Source organism: Lynx rufus, unplaced genomic scaffold, assembly GCF_022079265.1.
Source record: "Lynx rufus isolate CCGP_SWC_20201006 ecotype Redwood Valley unplaced genomic scaffold, mLynRuf1.p SCAF_48, whole genome shotgun sequence".
Classification (NCBI taxonomy): domain Eukaryota; kingdom Metazoa; phylum Chordata; class Mammalia; order Carnivora; family Felidae; genus Lynx; species Lynx rufus.
Genome location: NW_025814865.1, coordinates 54152 through 78264, shown reverse-complemented (window position 1 = coordinate 78264; position 24113 = coordinate 54152). Strand labels below are relative to the sequence as shown.

General features: G+C 38.5%; 1 protein-coding gene across 1 annotated transcript in view; it reads right to left on the bottom strand.

Moving 5' to 3' along the window:
• Positions 1–24113, bottom strand: part of LOC124525807 (cullin-4B-like) — a 120230-nt gene that overhangs the window by 76543 nt on the left and 19574 nt on the right. Inside the window, exon 10 of the mRNA XM_047098389.1 lies at positions 17800–17918. Coding sequence (XP_046954345.1) covers positions 17800–17918 — 119 coding nt within the window. The remainder of the gene's footprint in view (positions 1–17799; positions 17919–24113) is intronic.

Sequence of the window (24113 nt, the reverse complement as noted above, 5' to 3'; positions counted from 1 at the left end):
ACAAAGAAGTGCACAAGCCGAGGGACTTTGAACACCAAAGCCTGGAGGAAAAGAGGCTGAATCTACCAGGAAGAAAATGGGAAAGTTGGAGAAAAACATAGGTGGGTGACTGTGAACTGAGGGAGATAAAAAAGCCGACGTGGGCATGGAGGGGAGGGTCCCCCTTCTGCGGAGAGACAAAGGGAAAGGAAAGAGCAGCTAGGGAAGTGTAGGACCATATCCGGACAGGAGAAAGACCTCAGACTGAGATGGAGAGGGATCTGATCTCTAAACGTGGGGTTTTCTTCGGACTGGGGCTGGCTCCCTGTTCCCGGACAGGGGGAGGAGGGCAGCCAAGGCCTGGGTGTGGTGGTTAATCAGGGGCTCAGTCCCCAGTTGGGACCAAGTGGTTCCCTCCCTGGAGGGCTGAGCGATAGTACAAAGCCTGCCTGCAGCTGCCACCCCCAGGCTCAGTGGCTAGGCTGAGGACACAGTCTGCAGTAGGAAAAGGCGGCTGTCTCCCTGGAGTGCTGTGGTAAAGACAAAGCCTGCCTGTGTCTGCCGGAGTCTGCAAGGGCGGTGGCTCAGTCCGCAGGAGGAAAAGGCAGTCCTCCCTGAAGCGTGGCGGCACAAAGCCAGCTGGAGCCACATATTGGACCACACTGAGAGGCGCCTCCCCGGTGCCAGAGCGCAGGGAAGCAGGACTTTGAATCCTAGCCAAGCACAGGGCCGGGGGAGTTAGTGGAGCAAGAAGGACCGCCCCATCTATGCCAGCGGCACAGTAAGGAGGACTCAAACAAAGTCCACTGAGTCTGGTCCCTGGAGAAGAGACTGGGGGATTGCCATTCCCCCCCCCACCACCACCACCACCATCAAGGCAGGGCCTCAAGGATCACCCCTGGGGCCCACAGTGGAGGGAGGTGGGTCCAGATTATACCAAACCACACTCCTTAGCACTGGGTAACCACCAGAGCGGCACAGACCCTGTGGAAAACTCCCCCCGACAAGCACTTCAGCACTGCCTGGATTAACTCTAGATCAATTCTGGTGATATAGATATATTCTCCCCCCACCTCCATTTCTCCTCCTTATCTCTTCCCTCCCCTAGGCTGGTTACTCTGTTTATTGGTGTGTCTAAACAGACACATTTAATCCATTGTCTTGATACATGTTCTACACCTCCTTCTTTTTACATCCCTTTCTCTCTCTCTGCAATAAATCAAGCCATATAGGTTCTCTGTCTGGGTAACTGTATCTTCGTTTCGTTTCCCTGCCTCCTCCTTTATTTTCCTTTCTCTCTATGGATTAAGCCTTTTAGTCTCTCTGCCTAGTCAACGTTTAGTTTTTCTTCCTCCCACACTCCTATCATTTCTCTTCTTGGATGTGCTCTTCCCTCATCAACGCCTCCACCCTCTAATTTATTTCTAGTGGGTCATTTTCAGTTTGTTTTTTTAGTCTTTAGTGTTTTGATTTTATTTGTTTCCTTGTGCTGTTTGTTTCTTCCGTGCTTGAGTGGTCTTGTCTCCTGTTTGTCTGTTTTCCTTTATCGGTTACTCAAAGGAACAAATCAAAGCACGCCTGGTGTAGGGTCCAAAATATCACTATCAGTAGGGTAATAAAATAACCAAAGTCACAACAACAGAGAGCGAGTACCAATCTCCAGAAAACACCCCCTGAAGGGCCAGACCCTGGACAGTGTATGACCCTCCTTTAATATAGCAGTGCTCGCAGGTGCAGAGCACACAGCAAGCTTTTAAAATGCATAAGGGACAGTAAAATACCCAAAATGAGGAAACAGAAGAATTCTCCTAAAAAGATATTCCTGGAGGTAGAGACGGCTAATGAGTTGATCAAAACCGACTTAAGCAACATAACTGAACAAGAATTTAGAATAATAGTCATAAATATTGCTAGCTTGAAAAAAGCAGAGAAGACAGCAGAGAATCTATTGTTACAGAGATCGAGGGACTAAAATATAGTCACGAGGAATTAAAAATGCCCCCTACCAATAAAAAAGGAATTAAATGAAGTGTAAAACACAAGGGAGGCAGCCACAGAGCGGACTGGAGACAGAGGGGAGAAAAGGGGAAGTAGAAGATAAAATTATGGAAAAGGAGGAAGTTGAGAAAAAGAGAGAGAGAAAAAGATCCGGGATTATGAAGGGAGAATTAGAGAACTAAGAGATGCAATCAAATGGAACAATATCCATAGCATAGGAATTCCAGAAGAGGAAGAAGAGAGAGAAAGGGGCTGAAGGCGTCCTTGAACAAATCATAGCTGAGACTTCCTTGCTCGGGGGAAGGAAACAGGCATTGAAATCCAAGAGGCACAGAGAACCCACTTCAGACATAACTTAAATTGATCTTCTGCACAACATATCACAGTGAAACTGGCAAAATACAAGGATAAAGAGAAAATTCTGAAAGCAGCTAGGAATAAACATGCTCTAACATATAAAGACAGACCGATAAAACTCGTGACTGATCTGTCTACTGAAACTTGGCAGGCCAGAAAGGAAAGGCAGGAAATCTTCAATGTGATGAACAGAAAAAATATGCAGCCAAGAATCCTTTATCCAGAAAGTCTGTCACTCAGAATAGAAGGAGATATAAAGGTTTTCCCAAACAAACAAACAAACAAACAAACAAACAAACAATCAAACAAACAAACAAAATGAAGGAATACATCACCACTAAACCAGCCCTACAAGAGATCCTAAGAGGGTAAGTGAAATGCGGCAAGGACCACAAAGGACCAGAGACACCACCACAAGCATGAAACCTACCAATAACACACTGACTCTAAACCCGTATCTTTCAAATATAACACTGAATGTAAATGGAAACACACAGGGTATCAGAATGCTTGAAAAGAAAAACAAAAAAAAAGAAAACCCAAGACCCATCTATTTGCTATCTACAAGAGACTCATTTTAGGCCTGAGGACACCTTCAGATTGAAGTGACATTGAAAGATGGAGAACTATCATGCTACTGGAAGTCAAAAGAAAGCTTGAGTAGCCATACTTATATCAGAAAAACTAGACATTAAATTAAAACTAAGAAGAAATGAAGAAGGGCATTATATAATAATTACAGGGTCTATACATAAGGAAGAGCTAACAATTATAAATGTCTATGCACCAAATTCTGGAGCCCCCAAATATCTAAAACAATGAATCACAAACATAAGCAACCTTATTGATAAGAATGTGATAATGGCAGGGGGAGTTTAATACCCCACATGCAACAAAGGATTGATCATCTACACAGGATCAAAAAGCAGAAAGGGCCCTGAATGATCCATTGGACCAGACGGACTTGACCGATATATTTAGAACTCTGCATTCCAAAGCAACAGAATATACTTTCTTCTCGAGTGCACATGGAACTTTCTCCAAGATACATGACATACTGGGTCACAACACAGTCCTTAATAAGTATAAAGATCATACCATGCACACTTTCAGGTCATAATGCTAGGAAACTTGAAATCGAGCATAAGAAAAAGTCTGGAAAACCTCCAAAAGCACGGACGTTAAAGAACACCCTACTAAAGAATGAACGGGTCAACCAGACGATTAGTGAAGGAACTGAAAAATATATGGAAACAAATCTAAATGAAAATACAACAATCCAAATGCTTTGGGATGCAGCGAAGGCAGTCCTGAGAGGAAAATACATTGCAATCCAGGCCTATGTCAAGAAACAAGAAAATGCCAAATACAAAATCTAACAGCACACCTAAAGGAACTAGAAGCAGAACAGCAAAAGCACTCCAAACCCGCAGAAGAAGAGAAATGATAAAGATCAGAGCAGAAATAAACAATATAGAATCTAAAAAACTGTAGAGCAGATCAATGCAAACAAGAGTTGTTTGTTTTTTGGAAAAAGAAACAAAATTGATAAACCTCTAGCCAGGCTTCTCAAAAAGAAAAGGGAGATGACCCAAATAGATAAAATCATGAATGAAAATGGAATTATGACAACCAATCCCTCAGAAATACAAGCAATTATCAGGGAATGCTATGAAAAATGATTTGCCAACAAACTGGATACCCTGGAAGAAATGGACATATTCCTAAGCACCCACACACTTCCAAAACTGAAACAGGAAGAAATAGAAAACTTGAATAGACCCGTAACCAGCAAAGAAATTGAATCACTTATCAAAAATCTCCCAGCAAATAAGAGTCCAGGACCAGATGGCTTCCGAGGGGAATTCTACAAGACGTTTAAAGCAGAGATAATACCTATCCTTCTCAAGCTGTTCAAAAAAATAGAAAGGGAGGGGCGCCTGGGTGGCGCAGTCGGTTAAGCGTCCGACTTCAGCCAGGTCACGATCTCGCGGTCCGTGAGTTCGAGCCCCGCGTCGGGCTCTGGGCTGATGGCTCAGAGCCTGGAGCCTGTTTCCGATTCTGTGTCTCCCTCTCTCTCTGCCCCTCCCCAGTTCATGCTCTGTCTCTCTCTGTCCCAAAAATAAATAAACGTTGAAAAAAAAAATAGAAAGGGAAGGAAAACTTCCAGACCCATTCTATGAAGCCACCATTACTTTGATTCCCAAATGAGACAGAGATCCAGCAAAAACAAAACAAAACAAAACAAAACAAAACAAAACAAAACAAAACAAAACTACAGGCTAATATCCCTGATGAATATGGACGCACAAATTCTCAACAAGATACTAGCAAATCAAATTCTACAGCATATAAAAATAATTATTCACCATGATCAAGTGGAATTCATTCCTGGGCTGCAGGGCTGGTTGACATTCGTATATCAATCAATGTCATACATCACATTAACCAAAGAAAAGAAAAGAACCATATGATCCTGTCAACCGATGCAGAAAAAGCATTTGACAAAATTCAGCATCCTTTCTAAATAAAAACGCTCGGAAATGTCACGATAGAAGGAACATACTTAAACATCATAAAAGCCATTTATGAAAAGCCCACAGCTAATATCATCCTCAATGCGGAAACACTGAGAGGTTTCCCCCTGAGATCAGTAACAGGACAGGGATGTTCACTCTCACCGCTGTTATTTAACGTAGTGTTGGAAGTTGTAGCATCAGCAATCAGACAGCAAAAGGAAACCAAAGGCATCAAAAGTGGCAAAGTTAAAGTCAAGCTTTCACTTTTGCAGATGACATAATAACCCTACATGGAAAACCCAAGAGACTCCACCAATGGCTGCCAGAATGGATACATGAATTCAGCAAAGTCGCAGGATACAAAATCGATGTACAGACATCAAGTGCATTTTTATACACCAATAATTAACCAACATAAAGAGAAATAAAGAAACTGAACCCATTCACAATTGCACCAAGAATCATAAAATACCTAGGAATAAACCTAACCAAAGATGTAAAAGACGTGTATGCTGAAAACTATTGAAAGCTGATGAAGGAAACTGAAGAAGATGCAAAGAAATGGAAACCATCCCGAGCTCATGGATTCGCAGAGTAAATATTGTTGAAATGTCAATACTACCCAAAGCAGTCTACGCATTCAATGCAATCCCAATCCCAATCAAAATTCTTCTCGAAGCTAGAATAAGGAATCCTAAAATTTGTATGGAACCACAAAAGACCCCGAACAGCCAAAGTAATATTGAAGAAGAAGACTGAAGCGGGAGGCGTCACAATCCCAGACTTTAGCCTCTACAAAGCTGTAATCGTCAAGACAGTATGGTATTGGCACAAAAACAGACACATAGACCAAGGAAATAGAATAGAAATCCCAGAACTGGACCCACAAATGCATGCTCAACTAATCTTTGACAAAGCAGGGAAGAATATCCAATGAAAAACAGACGGTCTCTCTAACAAATCGTGCTGGGAGAACTGAACAGAAACATGCAGAAGAATTAAACTAGACCATTTTCTTACACCATTCACAAAAATAAACTCAAAATGGGTGGAGGACCTGACTGTGAGACAGGAAACCATCAAAATCTTAGAGGAGAAAGCAGGAAAAAAAACCTCTCTGACCTCAGCTGCAACAATTTCTTACTCAACGCATCTCAAAAGGCAAGGGAATTAAAAGCAAAAATGAACTATTGGGACCTCGTGTAGACAGAGAGCTTCTGCACTTCAAAGGAAACAATCAACAAAAATAGAAGGCAACCAACGGAATGGGAAAAGATATTTATAATGACGTATCGGACAAAGGGCTAGTACCCAAAATCTATAATGAACTCACCAGACTCCATACCTGGAAAACAAATAATCCAGTGAGGAAATGAGCAGAAGACATGAATAGACACTTTTCTAAAGAAGACATCCATGTGGCCAACAGGCACATGAAAAGATGCTCAACATGACTCCTCATCAGGGAAATACAAATCAAAACCACACTCAGATACCACCTCTCTCCAGTCAGAGTGGCTAAAATGAGCAAATCAGGAGGCTACAGATGCTGGAGAGGATGTGGAGAAATGGGAACTCTCTTGCACTGTCGGTGGGAATGCAAACTGGTGTAGCTGCTCTGGAAAACAGTGTGGAGGTTCCTCAAAAAATTAAAAATAGAACTACCCTATGACCCAACAATAGCACTGCTAGGAATTTACCCAAGGGTTACAGGAGTAATGATGCATAGGGGCACTTGTACCCCAACGTTTATAGCAGCACTTTCAACAATAGCCGCATTATGGAAAGAGCCTAAGTGTCCATCAACTGACAAATGGATAAAGAAGATGTGGTTTATATATACAATGGGATACTACTTGGCAATGAGAAAGAATGAAATCTGGCCATTTGTGGCAAGGTGGATGGAGCTGGAGAGTATTATGCTAAGTGAAATGAAGTCAGGCAGAGAAAGACAAACACCATTATGTTTCAATCATATGTGGATCCTGAGAAACTTAACAGAAGACCATGGGTGATGAGAAGGGGCAAAAAAAGTTACAGGGAGGGAAGCAGGGAAACCATGAGACTCTTAAATACTGAGAACAATCTGAGGGTTGATTGGGGGTGGGGGAGAGGGGAAAGTGGGTCATGGGCATTGACGGGGGCACCTGTTGGGATGAGCACTGGTATTGTACAGATACCAATTTAAAAATAAATTGTATACATATGTATAAATGAATATAGTTATATACGTATGTATAAATAAATATAAATGTGTAAAAATATATATTTATTTTATACATAAACATATATTCACAAATACATAAAATATGAAGGGAATTCATAAATTATATATTTATAAATAGAATCCAAGTTATATACATAACTTGAGAGAGAGGGAGAGAATCAAAGGGTTAACCTAGAAATTCACGACCAAATTAAAAAGCAAATCAAAAAGTATATGGAAGCCTAAGTACATGAAAACACAACAGTTCAAAATTCTGGGATGCAGGAAGCACACAGCAATTCAAACATTCCTAAAGAAGGAAGAAACATCTCAAAAACACCTTATACCTAAAGGAGTTGGCTAAAAGAAATAATGCTCAAAATCCAGCACAGGAAGAGACATAATAAAGATTAGAGCAGAAATCAATGGTACTGAAATAACAAAAAAAAGTACAACAGATCAACAAAACCAGGAACTGGTTCTCTGAAAGAATGAACACAATTGATAAAGCCCAGACTGGTCAAAAAGAAAACAGAAAGGACCCAAATACATAAAGTCACAAATAAAACAGGAGAGATCAAAATCACAAATGAAAGAGGAGGTATCACAACCAACACCACAGACACGCAAATAATAATTAGTGACTATTATAGGAAATTATATGCCAACAAATTGGGCAATCTGGAAAAAAATGGACAAATTCCAATAAAGACACAAACTAACAACACTGAAAGAGCAATAGAAAATTTGAACCAAATCACAGCCAGTAAAGACACTGAATAAGTAATACAAAATTTCCCAAAAAACCGAAAGTCCAAAGACAGATGGCTCCCCAAGGGCATGCTACCAACATTTCAAGAAGAGTTAATAAGGAAAACGTCCATATTCATTCTATGAATCCAGCATCACCTAGATTTTAAAACCCTAAAAAACAAAAAACACTAAAAAGGAAAACTACAGACCAATTTCCCTGACGAACATGGATGCAAAAACTCTCAACACGACACTAGGAAAACAAATGCAATAATACATTAAAAGAATTATTCACCATGATCGAGTGGAATTTATTCCTGGACTGCAAGACTGGCTCACTATCTGCAATTATCTCAATGTGATACACTCCATCAAAAAGGGAAAGGATAAGAACTATATGATCCTCTCAACAGATGCAGAAAAAGCGTTTGACAAAATACAACATCTTTTCTTAATGAAAACTCAAAAGAAAGTAGAGATAGAATTAACATTCCTCAACAATATAAAGGCCATAAACAAAATATCCACACCTATTATCATCCTCAATGGGGAAGAACGTAGGGTATTCCCCCTAAAGTCAGGAACATGACAGGGATGTCCGCTCTCACCACTGTTGTTCAATACGGTGTTGGAAGTGCAAGCCTCAGCAATCAGACAACAAAAAAGAACAGACGGCATACAAACTGGCCAGAAAGAAGTCAAAATTCACTTTCACAGATTACATGACACTCTATGTAGAACTCTTGAAAATCTCCACCAAAAAATGTTAAAACTGACTGGAATTAAGCACAGATGCCAGATATAAGTCAACGCAAAGAAACTGGCTGCATTTCTATACACCAATAATAAAGCAGAAGAGAAATCAAGGAATCAATCTCATATACAATTGCACCAAAAACCATAAAATACCTAGGAATAAACCAAACCAAATAGGTAAAATATCCAATATGATGAAAAGTATAGGAAGTTGATGAAAAGAAATAGAAAACACAAAGAAATGGGAAAATATTCCATGCTCCTGAACTGAGAAAACAAATATTGTTAAAATGTCGATTCTACCCAAAGCAATCTATGCAGTCAATTCAATCCCTATCAAACTAACCCCAGAAACATTCAGAGAGCTAGAACAGACAATTCTAAAATGTTTACAGGACCAGAAAAGACCCCAAATAATCAAAGTAATGTTATAAAAGAAAACCAAAACTAGACGTACCACAACTCTGGACTTCAAGGTATACTGCCAAGCTGTAATCATCAATACAGTATGGTACTGCACAAACACAGACACATGGATCAATGGAATAGAAAAGAAAACCCATAAGCGGACCCACAAATGTATGGCTAACTAATGTTTTACAAACAGGAAATTGTATCCAATGGAAAAAAGACAGTCTTTTCAGCAAATGGTGTTGGGAAAACTGGACAGCAACGTTCAGAAGAATGAACCTGGACCTCTCTCTTACTGTAAATACATGAAAATGAACTCAAGTGGATGAAAGACCCAAATGTAAGACAGGAAGCCATCAAATCCTAGAAGAAAACACAGGCAACAACCATTCTGACCTTGGCTGCACCAACTTCTTAGATATTTTTCCAGAGGCAAGGGAAACAAAAACAAAACTGAACTACTGGACCTCATGAAGATAAAAATCTTCTCCACAGCAAAGGAAACAATCAACAAAACTGTAAGGAACACAGTGGAATGGAAGAAGATATTTGCAAAGGACAGAAAGGGTAATATCTAAAATGTATAAACAACATCAAACTCAACACCAAAAAAACAAATAATCCAGTGAAGAAATGGGCAAAGGACAGGACAAAAGACACTTTCCCAAAGAGGCCATCCAGATGGCCCCTCCGTTTGGGAGGGGTTTGTTCTGGGAGTTTTCAGGTCAATGTCTGGGATATTTAGGATTATTTGATAATTATGTAGTTGTCTTCCTGTGTTGATGGGATCCCGAAAGAAAGAAAGAAAGAAAGAAAGAAAGAAAGAAAGAAAGAAAGAAAGAAAGAAAGAAAGAAAGAAAGAAAGAAAGAAATATATTTACGTATATATAAATATTTTTAATACTGAAATATAAATAATACTTTAAATACATAAGTAAATTAAAAATGAAGAAGTAACTTAAAAAAAGAAGAAAATCCTGCCATTTGCAAAAAACGGATGAACCTGGAAGATATATGCTAAGTTAAATAAGCCAGAGACATAAAGAAAAATACTTTACGGTACCATGTATATGTGGAACCTCACTAAAAAATAGAGCTCAAAGAAATACAGAGTAGAACGGTGATTTCCAGAAGCTGGAGTTGGAGGAAATGTAGAGATGTTGGTCAAAGAGTAAACAATTTCACAACAACAAATTAGATAACCTAGATGGACAGGGACCCATTTTGAGAAGCACAAAATCTACCAAAGTGGAAAAAAGAAATAAGCTAAATAGACCTAAAGTAAGGGATTAGTCAGTTAAAAAAAAAAACAAAAAACAAAACTGTAATCAAAGGAAAGCACAGGATGCAGATGCCTTTTTCCTCCAAATACAAAAAAGACATAAGAAAAAATGAATTCCAATACATCTTCAACCTGATTTTCAACAAATGGAAGAAAAGGGAAAACAGCACCATGGCAATAAAGTATGCTACACCTCCGTAGAAAAGAGTCTTAACGATTATTCAATTACAATGTAACATAGCAATTCCACTTTTTCGACTATGACAGAACAATTCCATTTCCAGGTATGCACAGAAAACACCATTTATTCAAACAATATCAAGAGATATTTGTATATCTCACATAAATACAAAAGTTCCTAAGAACCTATTCCCAATCTTGGAGGAAGACAGAAGCAGAGCAGGAGGACCTCAGGCTCCCATCAACACAGGAACACAACGAGATAATTATCAAGTAATCCTAAATATCCCAGACATTGACCTGAAAACTCACAGAACAAACTCCACAACTAGAGGGAGAGAAGAGGCCACACTGAGTAAGGAGGAAAGTGCAGAGATGTGGTTTAGGGTAGACATGGAAAGAGGGTGCTACAGACGTCCTGGCCACAGAGAAGAATGAGAGAATGGAGCTGCAGAGGAAGACTCCCAAAACCACTGTCTGGGAAAATGAGGGTCTGAATTTTCTGAGTTCTTGCGACCAATGGGGCTCAAATATTAAAGGTCAGAGCAGCTGGCTGAGATGGGGCCCAGGGGTACTGCACTGCTCCTGGAGAAAGTACAGGCAAACAGCTTGCAGGTAGATGGCATGGAAACAATGATTAGAAGGTCACCTGAGGCATGGGGAGGGGGGGCGCGGGCATTATTCAGTCACTCTTATTGGAGTTTATCCCTGAGAGGCAGCATTCAGCATTCACACAGATACCTCTCTAGGAACAAAGGATCTGGCTAGCCTCATTTCCTTTCCCCAGTCCTCACCATAAACCCAGAACCAACTGGAACCTACAATGACTGCCTAACTTGCTACACCAAGTTGCACACCCCTACACTATGACAAGACCACCTTTCTCAGTCAAGCATGCCTCAGTCCCAGTGTGGCATGCCAGGTCCCTCCCACAGAAAATCAGCATAAAGCCCTGCCCACACCACATCTCCCAACCAGAGAGTCCTGCAAGGCTTCAGTTCTGGTAAAAGTGGTGTCGGCCCTCACGTCACAAGCATACCAGAGCACACACCACATTCTTTCCAAAGACCAAAAACAGCCTCTGGAGATACGTCAGAAAGACAGAGAAGCACTACACAATGGCAAAGCACGCACAGCACAGTGGAGACACTCCCTGAAGTGGCAGGCCCTGGGTACTACATGACCTCTTCTTCATAAAGCCACTACTCTCAGGATCGGGAGCCATAAGTGTCTTTTATAACACAGAGAAGGAGGCAGAAATGAAGACAAAATGTGAACATGGAAGAATTTATTCCAAGTGAAAGAACAAGATAAGGCAAGGAGAGATCTAAGTGAAACAGATATAAATGACATACTTGATGGAGAATTTAGAACATCCGTAAGGAAACAAACTGGGATTCAAAACAACAGAAGACCTCAGGGACATCCTTACCACAGAGATAAAAGTGTTAAAAATGAATCAATCAAAAATGAAAGATGCAACAGATGAGATTAAAAACCCACTTCATATAATGAACAGTGCACTGGAATGAGGAGATAAATAACTTAGTGACCTAGAGAAGAAAAATGGAAAATAATAAAGCTGAACAAAAGAAAGAATAATTACGGAACATGAGAATAGACTTCAAGAACTCCATCAAACGTAGTAACACCCATATTGCAGGAGTTCCAGAAAAAGGAGAGAGAGAAAAGGGGGAAGAACATTTATTTGAGGAATAATAGCTCAAAACTTTCCTAATCTGGGGAAGGAAACAGACATCCAAATCCAGGATGCAGGAAACACAGAGAATCCCCATCAAAATCAACAAGATCAGGACAACGCCAAGGTATATTGCAATTAAACTTGCAAAATATAGCATTAAAAAATCCTGAAAGCAGCAAGACAACAAAGTCCCTACTATACAAGGAAAGACCCAGAAGGCTAGCTGCAGATCTCTCAACAGAAAGTTAGCAAGCCAGAAAGGCCGTGGAATGATGATATATACAATACACTGAATTGGAAAAGCCTACAGGCAAGAATAGTCTACCCAGCAAGGTATCATTCAGAAGAGAGGGACAGAAAGAGTTTCCCAAATAAAACTAAAGGAATTTGACCAATTAGTTTCCCAGACAAATAAAACTAAACCAGCCCTGAAAGAAATATTAAAGGGGACTCCTTGAGAGCAAAGGAGATATCAAAAGTGACAGAAACAAAAATGTCCAGAAACAAAAAAGCAACAAAATGTTACTAAGTACATATTTAGCGATAATTAGTTTGGATGTAAGTTGACTAAATTCTCCAATAAAAGGAAATTAAGGAAGAAATTAAAAAAAATACATGGAAACAAATGAAAATGAAAACACAACAGTACAAAACCTTTGGGATACTACAAAAGCAGTTTTAAAGACAGCAGAAGGAAGCAAATAATAAAGACCAGAGCAGAAATAAATGATATAGAAAAAAAAATCAGGCAACTCAATGAAACCAGGCGCTAGTTCTTTGAAAAAAAAAAAGAAGATGCACCGCTAGCCAAGCTTATCAAAATGAAAAAAGAATGGACCCAAATAAATAAAATCACAAATAAAAGTAGAGAAATAACAACCAACGCCACAAAATTATTAAAAAAAATAAAAGAATATTAGACAAACTATAGGCCAAAAAATTGGACAAACTAGAAGAAAGAGATAAATTCCTTGAAACATAAGTTGCGACAATGAAAAAAAAACAAAAAAAACCAACAACAACAAAGTGAAAACTTGAGCAGGTCAATAACCAAAAAGAAACTGAATCTGTCATCAAAATCTTTCCAAATAAACTAAAAGTCTAGGGACAGACGTTTCACAGATGAATTATACTAAACATTTAAAAGAGTTAATACCAAGGGATACAGGAGTGCTGATGCATAGGGGCACTTTTACCCCATTGTTTATAGTAGCACTTTCGACAATAGCCAAATTATGGAAAGAGCACAAGTGTCCATCAACTGACGAATGGATAAAGAAATTGTGGTTTGCATACACAATGGAATACTACGAAGCAATGGCAAAGAAAGAAATATGGCCTTTTGTAGCAACATGGATGGAAGTGGAGAGTGTTATGCTAAGTGAAATAAGTCATACAGAGAAAGACAGATACCATATGTTTTCACTCTTATGTGGATCCTGAGAAACTTAACAAAAGACCACGGGGAGGGGACGAAATAAAAAAGAGGTTAGAGAGGGAGGGAGCCAAAACATAAGAGACTCTTAAAAACTGTGAACAAACTGAGGGTTGCTGGGGGATGGGAGGGAGGGGGTGGTGGGAGGGAGGGAAGGGTGGGTGATGGGTATTGAGTATGAGTCCTGGGTGTTGTATGGAAACCAATTTGACAACAAATTTCATATTAAAAAATAAAAAAATAAAAGAGTTAATACCTATTCTTCTCAAACTATTCCAAAACAAAGAAAAGGAAGGATAACTTCCAAACTCGTACTATGAGACCAGCTTTATCTTGATTCCAAATAAGAGGAAGACTACACTGAGAGAGAACTACAGGCCACATCCCTGATGGACATGGATGCAAAACTTAGCAATGAAATACTAGCAAATATAATCCAACAATTTCTTAAACTAATCATTCACCAGATTATTCCTGGGTTTCAAGGTTGGCTCAATATTCCCAAATCTACATGACACTCCACATTAATAAAGAAAAGGATAAGAACCATATAATCATCTCAACAGATACAGAAAAGCATTTGCCAAAAAAAAATCCACTCATGATAAAAATCCCTCATAAGAATATTTACAGGGAATATACTTCAACATAAAAAAGGACAATTGTGAAAAACACATAGCTAGCATCATCCTCAATGAAGAAAAACTGACAGGTTTCCCTTTACAAGACAGGGATGTCCACTCTCCACTAATGTTAGTTAGCACGGTATTAAAATTCATACCCTCAGTAATCAAAAGGAAAGAAAAGAAAGAGAGAAAGAGAGAAAGAGAGAGAGAGAGAGAAAGAGGGGGGGAGAGAGACAGAGAGAGGGGAGGGAGGGAAGGGAAGGGAAGGGAAGGGAAGGGAAGGGAAGGGAAGGGAAGGGAAGGGAAGGGAAGGGAAGGGAAGGGAAGGGAAGGGAAGGGAAGGAAGGAAAGGCATCCAAATCAGCAAGGAAAAAGACAAACTTTCTCTATTTGCAGGTGACATGATAACTCTACAAAACCCAAAACATTCCACCAAAAACTGCTAAAACTGATACATGAATTCCGTAAAGTCACAAGATACAAATCAATGTACACAAATCTGTTGCATTTCTATACACCAATAATGAAACAACATAAACAGAAATTAAGGAGGAAGCACTCCCATTTGCAATTGCAGTAAGATACCTAGGAATATACCTAACCAAAGAGGTGAAAGACCTGTGCTCTGAAAACTATAAAACACTGATGAAAGAAATCGAAGATAATACAAAAAAATGGGAAAAAATCCCATGCTCATGGATTGGAGAACACATATTGTTAAAATGTCTACACTACCCAGAGAAATCTACACATTTAAAGTATTCCCTATCAAAATACCATTAGCACTTTTCACAGTGCTGAAACAAACAATCCTAAAAAGAATGGAACCACAAAAGACCCTGAAGAGCCAAAGCAACTTTGAAAAAGAAAAGGAAAGCTAAAGACATCACAATTCCAGACATCAAGTTATATTGCAAAGCTGTAGAGATTAAAAAGTATGGACCTGGAACAAAAATAGCCACAAAGATTGTGGAATAGAACAGAAACCCCAGAAGTGAATGCATAATTATATGGTCAATGGACTGTCCACAAAGAAGGCAAGAATAGTGAGTTAGTCTCTTCAACAGATGGTATTGGGAAAACTGGATATCAACATAAGAAGGATTGAAACCGGACCACTTTCTCACACCATGTACATAAATAAATTCAAAATGGATGAAAGACCAAAACGTGAGACATGAAGCCATTAGGATCCTAGAAGATGGCACAGGCAGTAACCTCTTTGACATTAGCCTTAGCCAATTTTTTTCTAGAATGTCTTCTGAGGTAAGGTAAGAAAAGCAGAAATAAACTATTGGGAGTACCTAAAAATAAAAAGCTTCTGCACGGTGAAGGAAACAATCAATAAAACTCGAGAGCAACCTACTGGAATAGAGAAACTATCTAAAAACGACAAAACTGTTAAAGCGTAGTATATAAAGACGTTAAAACTGAAGAGCAAAACATGGATAATCCAACTACAAATGGCAGAAAATATAAACAGACATTCTTCCAAAGACATTAGAGGGCCAAAAGCTCAACATCAGTCATCATGAGAGAAATACAAATCAAAGCTACAATGAGCTATCACCTCACACCTGTCAGAAGGGATAAAATCAACAACACAAGAAACCCTAGGTATTTTTGATGATATGGAGAAAGAGGAAGAACTGTCTTGCACTGTTAGTGGGAATGCAAACTGGTGAAGCCACTCTAGGAAACAGTATGCAGATTCTCAAAAAGGTAAAAACAGACTATATAATCCAGCAACTGCACTACTGGGTACCTACCCAAACAATACAAAAACACTATTTCAAAATGATGCATGAACCCCAATGTTTACACCATTTATTATTACTATTATTATTATGGTGATTATGATTATGATTATTTATAACAGCCAAAATATGGAAACTGTCAATATGTTCACCAACTTCAAGTAAAAAAGTAGTTGTATATGTAGGGACGCATGGGTGGCTCAGTCGCTTACACATCTGACTTTGTCTCAGGTCATGATTTCGCAATTTGTGAGTTCAAGCCCTGCATCAGGCTCTGTGCTGACAGCTCAGAGGCTGGAGCCCGCTTCAGATTCTGTCTCCCTCTCTCTCTGCCCCTCCCCAACTTGTGTTCTCTCTCTCAAAAATAAACATTAAAAAATTAAAAGAATTTAATTTAATTTAACTTTTAAAAAAATTTAAATTTAAATTTTAAATTTAAAAAGAATTTAAAAAATTAAAAGAATGTAGTGATCTACATACAAAATGGAATATAAGCCATAAAAAAGCATAAAATCTTGCCATTTGTAATGACATGTTTGGAGCTAGAAGCAAAATAAGTTAGTCAGAGAAAGGGAAATACCACATGATTTCAACCATATGTAGAACCTAACAAACTAAACAAATGAGCAAAGGAAGAAATGAAAGAGAAACAGACTGGAAATAGATTTCTAACTCTAGAGAACAGAAAAGAGGTGGTAAGGGCATGGGAAAGGTACTTGTGATGAGCACATGTATTGTACAGAAGGACTGAATCTCTATACTGTACATCTGACACTAATATTGTAGTGTATGCTAACTACCTGGAAGTTATATAAAACTTTAAATTAAGAACAATTCCCAATACCTGCCCCCCCCATAGTAAAGCTGGGAATCAAAAGGTGGAAACAATCCAAGTGTGCATCCAGTTACAAACTGATGAACAAAATGTAGTACAGATATACAGTGGAATATTATTTTGACACTAAAAATGATAAAAGACTCCTATAACATTGCTGAAAGATCATCCTATGTAAAGGAATGCACAAACAAAAACCCACATATCATACGATTTAATTGCTAGGAAATAACCAAAACAGAAAAATCAGTATTCACAGAAAGTTGATTAGTAATTGCCAAAGCCTCCAGGGAGAAGGTAAGTAATGTGACTGCTCAATGTGTACTAGGATTCTGTAAAAATCACGAACATATTCCAGAGCTAAATAGGGAGGATGCTTGTGGAAACCAGCAACGCTTACGCAGCTGCTCCTTTCATTTCCCCTCTTAGCCTCTGGCATCTATTAAGCTACTTTCTGTCTGTCTCTACGTCTATTGTTTGTATCTATGAATTAACTAAATTTCACCCAATTTCCTATCTCTAAATGGTTAAAATAATAAATTTCATGTTAGTCTACCACTTACAAAGTATTAGTTAATTACTCACTGAAAGACATTGAACTTACGAGGACACTCGGCTGGTGACGACCCTCTCCCCGCTGTTTCTCTGAGACAATTTATGCTTACAGACTTTTTCAATAACAAATTCTTGTTATGAAACAGAAGAGTAGAAATTTAAGGTGGTAAAAGAAATGTGAGGCACTAAAAGAAAATGTTACACCAATAAATAATGTCCCCACTCTTCCCCTTCAAAAAGCAAGTATTATTTGGGGGAGAAAGACTTTACATATACAGAGAAATAAGAGTTTCAAGAAGGCTTAGAACATAGATTCTTCATCAATTTCAAGCTAAACATGTCTTAAAGATAGAAAGTTCTAAATTATAAACAATACATCATTAAAGGGGGAAAAATTAGCCGTATATAATCTAAATTACTTAATGCAGCATCTTCTTTAAATAAATACCTTGATATACTCAATCCAATGCTGGAGAAGAACTTGAAATCCACATTCTATCCTACTAAATAGTTGGTAGACTAAAGACAAATCCTCAATTCTGTTTTCATCAAGAAGAAAGTTTAAGCCTGAATATTAGAAACATGAAAGCAAAATTAGCAATACAAATACCCACCTCAGATATACGTTAAATGATACATTAATTTCAGATTGTTACATCCAAGACATTTACTATGGATTAAAAATGCTACAGTCCTAAACTTTGCAAGTAAGTGTAGTATCGGTAAGTGTTTATTAAGAAATAATTAGATGGATGGCAGAAAAAAGAGTGTAATTTATTCCTCTGGACTATTTGTTTTTCCACTGTCACAATGCTGTCTTGTAACACACTGTGTATGTCGTATTATTGCCGCAAGACATACATCACATAAATTTATGGTAAATAAGTTTGTAATACAGATTATTACTGTGCATGAATTAGAAAATTACACATTGTAAATACAACTGTACTTAGAAACATTAAATATCTGATAAGTGCCAGATACTGATTTTTTACATAAGAACAGGAAGGTATACAATATACCCAAATATATGGACACATATAATCATTCGATAAATAAATAAACAAGCATAAAAGCCCCAGAATGCCAAAGATATATGGCAGTATATTTGCTTCTAAAAAGCCACGTGTTCAGCATCAGAATACTTCAATATCAACATGTTGCTTTTCTCTATTCAACATTACCTGAAGAACCCTCACCGTCCAAAGAAACTTTCTGCCAACTCTATCCTAGAAATATATATACCATACAGAACATATAAAATAAAGAAACTAAGGTTCATAAAATACCATAATTTACGTATCTGCCAATTTATAAATTAATAACTTTTCAGCATTCCTCAACTTCGGAGATCTAAAAACTATGCTATTGCAGTTCACCTCTCACTTCCCAGTAACTGTGGTGATAAATTCCTACATTTTAATCAATCCATACTACCAGTTTACCATTTATTATTATGCTTTATGTGAAGTATAAATCGTTTTCTGTTCAAATTTAAATTCATTATAAAAACAGAAGATGAAAAAAGCTATTAACAGATGACATATTCGGTTGTAGATTTTTCACTGGCATTTCTTTTCTTTTTTTTTTTTTTTCAACGTTTATTTATTTTTGGGACAGAGAGAGACAGAGCATGAACTGGGGAGGGGCAGAGAGAGAGGGAGACACAGAATCAGAAACAGGCTCCAGGCTCTGAGCCATCAGCCCAGAGCCCGACGCGGGGCTCGAACTCACGGACCGCGAGATCGCGACCTGGCTGAAGTCGGACGCTTAACCGACTGCGCCACCCAGGCGCCTCTCACTGGCATTTCTAAGCATTAAAACTGTAACGGTAAACTGAAAACGGTCAATCATTAAAAAGTTGTTCTAATCTGCACAGGGGCAATGACTGCACATTGTCATTAATATACTAAAAACCAATCAAATATGTGTGTTAAAACAGATAGATTTTATGGCATGTAAATTATATAACAATGTTTTAAAGAGAAGTAGGACTTTGGGTAGTGAAATATTTCTTAAATCCAAAGATAGGACTTGAATAGAAAAACATCTTAGTTTTCTACATTTGGGGCCTCATTATGTACAAATCTCTATTTTCAATTTACATTATAAAATATTATTGTTGAGATGAACACTGAACCATCCTACACACCTACAAAACTGATTGGAGGATTAACACAACACTCTGCGCAACCTGAACCACAGAATTCAGCAGGAATTCATCCCAAAAGAAAGAGCACGAAGAAACGACAGCCAGGGATTTAACCAACACAGATACAAGCAAGATGTCTGAACCAGAATTTAGAATCACGATAATAAGAATACCGGCTGGGGTCCAAAACAGACTACAATCCCTTTGTGCAGAGATAAAAGAAGTAAAAAATAGCCAGAGTTAAATTAAAAAAAATGCTATAACTGAGCTGTGATCACGGATGGATGCAGGGGCAGCAAGCATGGATGAGGCAGAAAAGAGAATCAGCGATATAGACGACAAATTTATAGAGAATAAGAAAGCAGAGAAAAAGAGGGAGATTAAGGCAAAGGGGTACGATTTAAGAATTAGAGAAATCACTGACGCATTAAAAAGTAACGACATCAGAATCATAGGGGTCCCAGAGGAGGAAGAGAGAGAAATAGGGGTAGAAGGGTTAAGTGAGCAAATCACAGCAGAAAACTTTGCTAACCTGGGGAAAGACACAGACATCAAAATCCAGGAAGCACAGAGGACCCCCATGAGATTCAATAAAAACTGACCCTCAACAACGTGTATCATAGTCAAATTCACAAAACAGTCAGGCAAGGAGAGACTTATCAAAGCAGCAAGGGAAAAAGGTCCCTAAACTATAAGGGAAGACAGAACAGCTTTTCAGCAGACCTATCCACAGAAACTCGGCAGGCCAGAAAGGAGTGGCAGGATATTTTAAGGTGCTGAATCAGAAAAATAGACAGCCAAGAATTCTTTATCCAGCAAGATGGTCATTCTAAGTAAAAGGAAAGATAAAGATTCCCAGACAAAAATTAAAGGAGCATGTGTCCACTAAACCAGCCCTGCAAAAAATTTTAAGGGGGACTCTCCGAGGGGAGAGAAGATGAAAAAAAAATGTATGTATACACACACACACACATACATACATATATATACACGCATATACGTATATGTATACATATATACAAATATATATACACATATATATGCACACACACATACATACACACATACGTACGTACATACGTACGTACGTACATACATACCAAAAGCAAGAAAGAAAGGACCAGAGAAGATCACCAGTACTCCAATTCTACAAGCATTATAATGGCAATAAATTCATATCTTTCAGTACTCACTCTAAATGTCAATGTACTCAATGCTCCAATCCAAAGACATACGGTAACAGAATGGGTAAGAAAACAATTACCATCTATATGCTGTTTACAAGAGACCCACTTGAGACCTAAAGACACCTTCAGATTGAAAACAAGCGGATGGGGAACCATCTATCATGCTAATGGTCAACAAAAGAAAGCCAGAGTAGCCACACTTCTATCAGGCAATCTAGACTTTAAAATAAATAATGTATCGAGAGATGCAGAAAAGGCATTATGTCATAACCAAGGGGTCTACCCACCAAGAAGACCTAACAATTGTAAACATTTATGTGCCAAATGAGGCAGCACCCAAATATTTAATTCAATTAATCACAAACATAAAGAAACTCATTGATAGTAATACCGTTATAGTAGGAGACTTCAACACCCCAGTCACAGCAACGCACAGATCGTCCAATCAAAATATCAAGAAGGACACAATGGCTTTGAATGACACACTGGACCAGATGGACTTCACAGATATATTCAGAACATTTCATCCTATAGCAATAGAATATACATTCTTCACAAGTGCACATGGAATGTTCTCCAGAATTGGCCATATACTGGGACACAAATCAGCCCTAAGTAAGTACAAAAGTATAGAGATCACACCGTGCATATTTTCAGACCACTACACTATGGAACTCAAAATCAACCACGAGAAAAAAAAATTGGAAAGGTAACAAATACTTGGAGACTGAAGAACATCCTACTAAAGAATGAATGGGCTAACCCAGCAGTTAAGAGGGAAATTAAACAGCTTATCAAAGTCAATGAAAATGACAATACCACATCCCAAAACCTCTGAGATGCAACAAAGGAGGTCATAAGAGGAAAGTATACAGCAATCCAGGCCTCCCTGAAGAAGGAAGAAAGATCGCAGAGACACAACCTAACCTTACGCCTTATGGAGCTGGAAAAAGGACAGCAAATAAAACCTAACACCAGCAGAAGACAGGAAATAATACAGATTAGAGCAGAAATTAATGTTATCGAAAACAACCAACCAACCAACCAAACAAACAAACAAACAGTAGAACAGATCAATGAAACCAGAAGCTTCTTCTTTGAAAGAATTAACACAATTGATAAACCACTAGCCAGTTTGATCAAGAAGAAAAAGGAAAGGACCCAAGTAAATAACATCAAGAATGAAAGAGGAGAGCTCACAACCAACACAGCAGAAATAAAAACCATAACAAGCGAATATTATGAGCAATTATATGCCAATAAAATGGGCAATCTGGAAGAAGTGGACAAATTCCTAGAAACATATACACTACCAAAACTGAAACAGGAAGAAATACAAAATTTCAACACACCCATTACCAGTAAGGAAATCGAATCACTAATAAAAACTCTGTCAAAACCCAGAGTCCAGGGCCAGATGGCTTTCCGGGGGAATTCAACCAAATATTTAATGAAGAGTGAACACCTATTCTCTTGAAGCTGTTCCAAAACATAGAAATGGAAGGAAAACTTCCAAACTCTTCCTATGAAGTCAGCATTACCTTGATTCCAAAACCAGAGACCCCACTAAAAAGGAGAACTATAGACCAATTTCCCTGATGAACATGGACGCAAAATTCCTCACCAAGATGTTAGCCAACAATACATTAAAATACATTAAATACATTAAAAGAATACATTAAAAAGTATGAACATGGATGCAAAAATCCTCAACAAGTTAGTAGGCAACTGGATTCAACAATACATTAAAAAAAAAGGATTCACCACAACCAAGTGGGATTTATACCTGGGATGCAGAGCTGGTTCAATACCCACAAGGCAAATAATGTGAATCATCACATCAATAAAAGAAAGGACAAGACCCATACGATCCTCTCAACAGACTCAGAGAAAACATGTGACAAAATACAGCATCCTTTCTTGATAAAAACCCTCAAGAAAGTAGGGATAGAAGGAGCATACCTCGAGATCATAAAAGTCATATATGAATGACCCAATGCTAATATCATCCTCAATGGGGAAAAACTGAGAGCTTTCTCCCTAAGGTCAGGAACAAGACAGGGATGTCCTCTCTCGCCACTGTTACTCAACATAGTATTGGAAGTCTTAGCCTCTGCCATCAGACAACACAAAGAAATAAAAGGCTTCCAAATCAGCCAGGAGGAGGTCAAACATTCACTCTTCACAGACGACATGATACTCTATATGGAAAACCCAAAAGATTCCACCAAAAACTACCAAAATTAATTCATGAATTCAACAAAGTTGCAGGATATAAAATCAACGCACAGAAATCAACTGCATTCCTATACACCAACAGTGAAGCGACAGAAATAGAAATCAAGGAATTGATCCCATCTTCAGTTGCACCAAAAACCCATAAAATACCTAGAAATACATCTAACCAAAGAGGCAGAAAATCTATACACTGAAAACAATAGAAAGCTTATGAGGCAAATGGCAGAAGACACAAAAAAATGGAAAAAGATTCCATGCTCCATAGGAAGAACAAATATTGTTAAAAGGTCAATACTACCTAAAGCAATCTACACGTTCAATGCAATGTCTATCAAAATAACACCAGCATTCTTCACAGAGCTAGAGCAAACAATCCTAAAATGTGTATGGAACCAGAAAATGCCCTCAATGGCCAAAGCAATCTTGAAAAAGAAAACCAAAGCAGGAGGCCTCACAATCCCAGACTTCAGGCTATACTACAAAGCTCTAATCATCAAGACAGTATGGCACTGGCACAAGAACAGACACTCAGATCAACAGAACAGAAGACAGAACCCAGACATGGACCCACAGACGTATGACCAACTCCAGGATATTAGTTCCAGTCTTTTGAACTCATTATTTAGGGCAGCTTTGTCCTGTGGCTGTGTGGAGTGTGAAATGAAAGGCTGCTCTAGTAATGGCAAGTACTTTAGGTATGGTATCTATCAAACTTAATTCTCACAGAAACATTGCTAAACTTTCAACTTTGCAGTCTGCAGACTGCTGGTGGACAAGTTATGGTGGAGAACTGATTTACTGTTGGTGCAAGTAGGTATATTTCTTCAAACTTTGAGGCTAACAGCATGGAAGTGTGCCCAGAAGGTGTAGATTTCCTGCACAAAGACACTGATGAAAGAAATCTATCAATATAGTTCACAGCCAAATGCAGGGTCTCATTCTGTGCTTTGTACTATTCTCCCATTTAAACCAGTCCACAAGCACAGCCGTCAAACTGTTTATGTGGTCTTACAGATTTCTTCATGTAACCCACTTGAGGCCTGCATTAAAAAAATGTTAACATTAAATTCATTTTTGAGATACAGAGAGACAGAGCACAGGTGCAGGAGGGCCAGAGAGAGAGGGAGACACAGAATCCGAAGCAGGCTCCAGCCTCTGCTCTGTCAGGACAGAGACCTAAGCGGG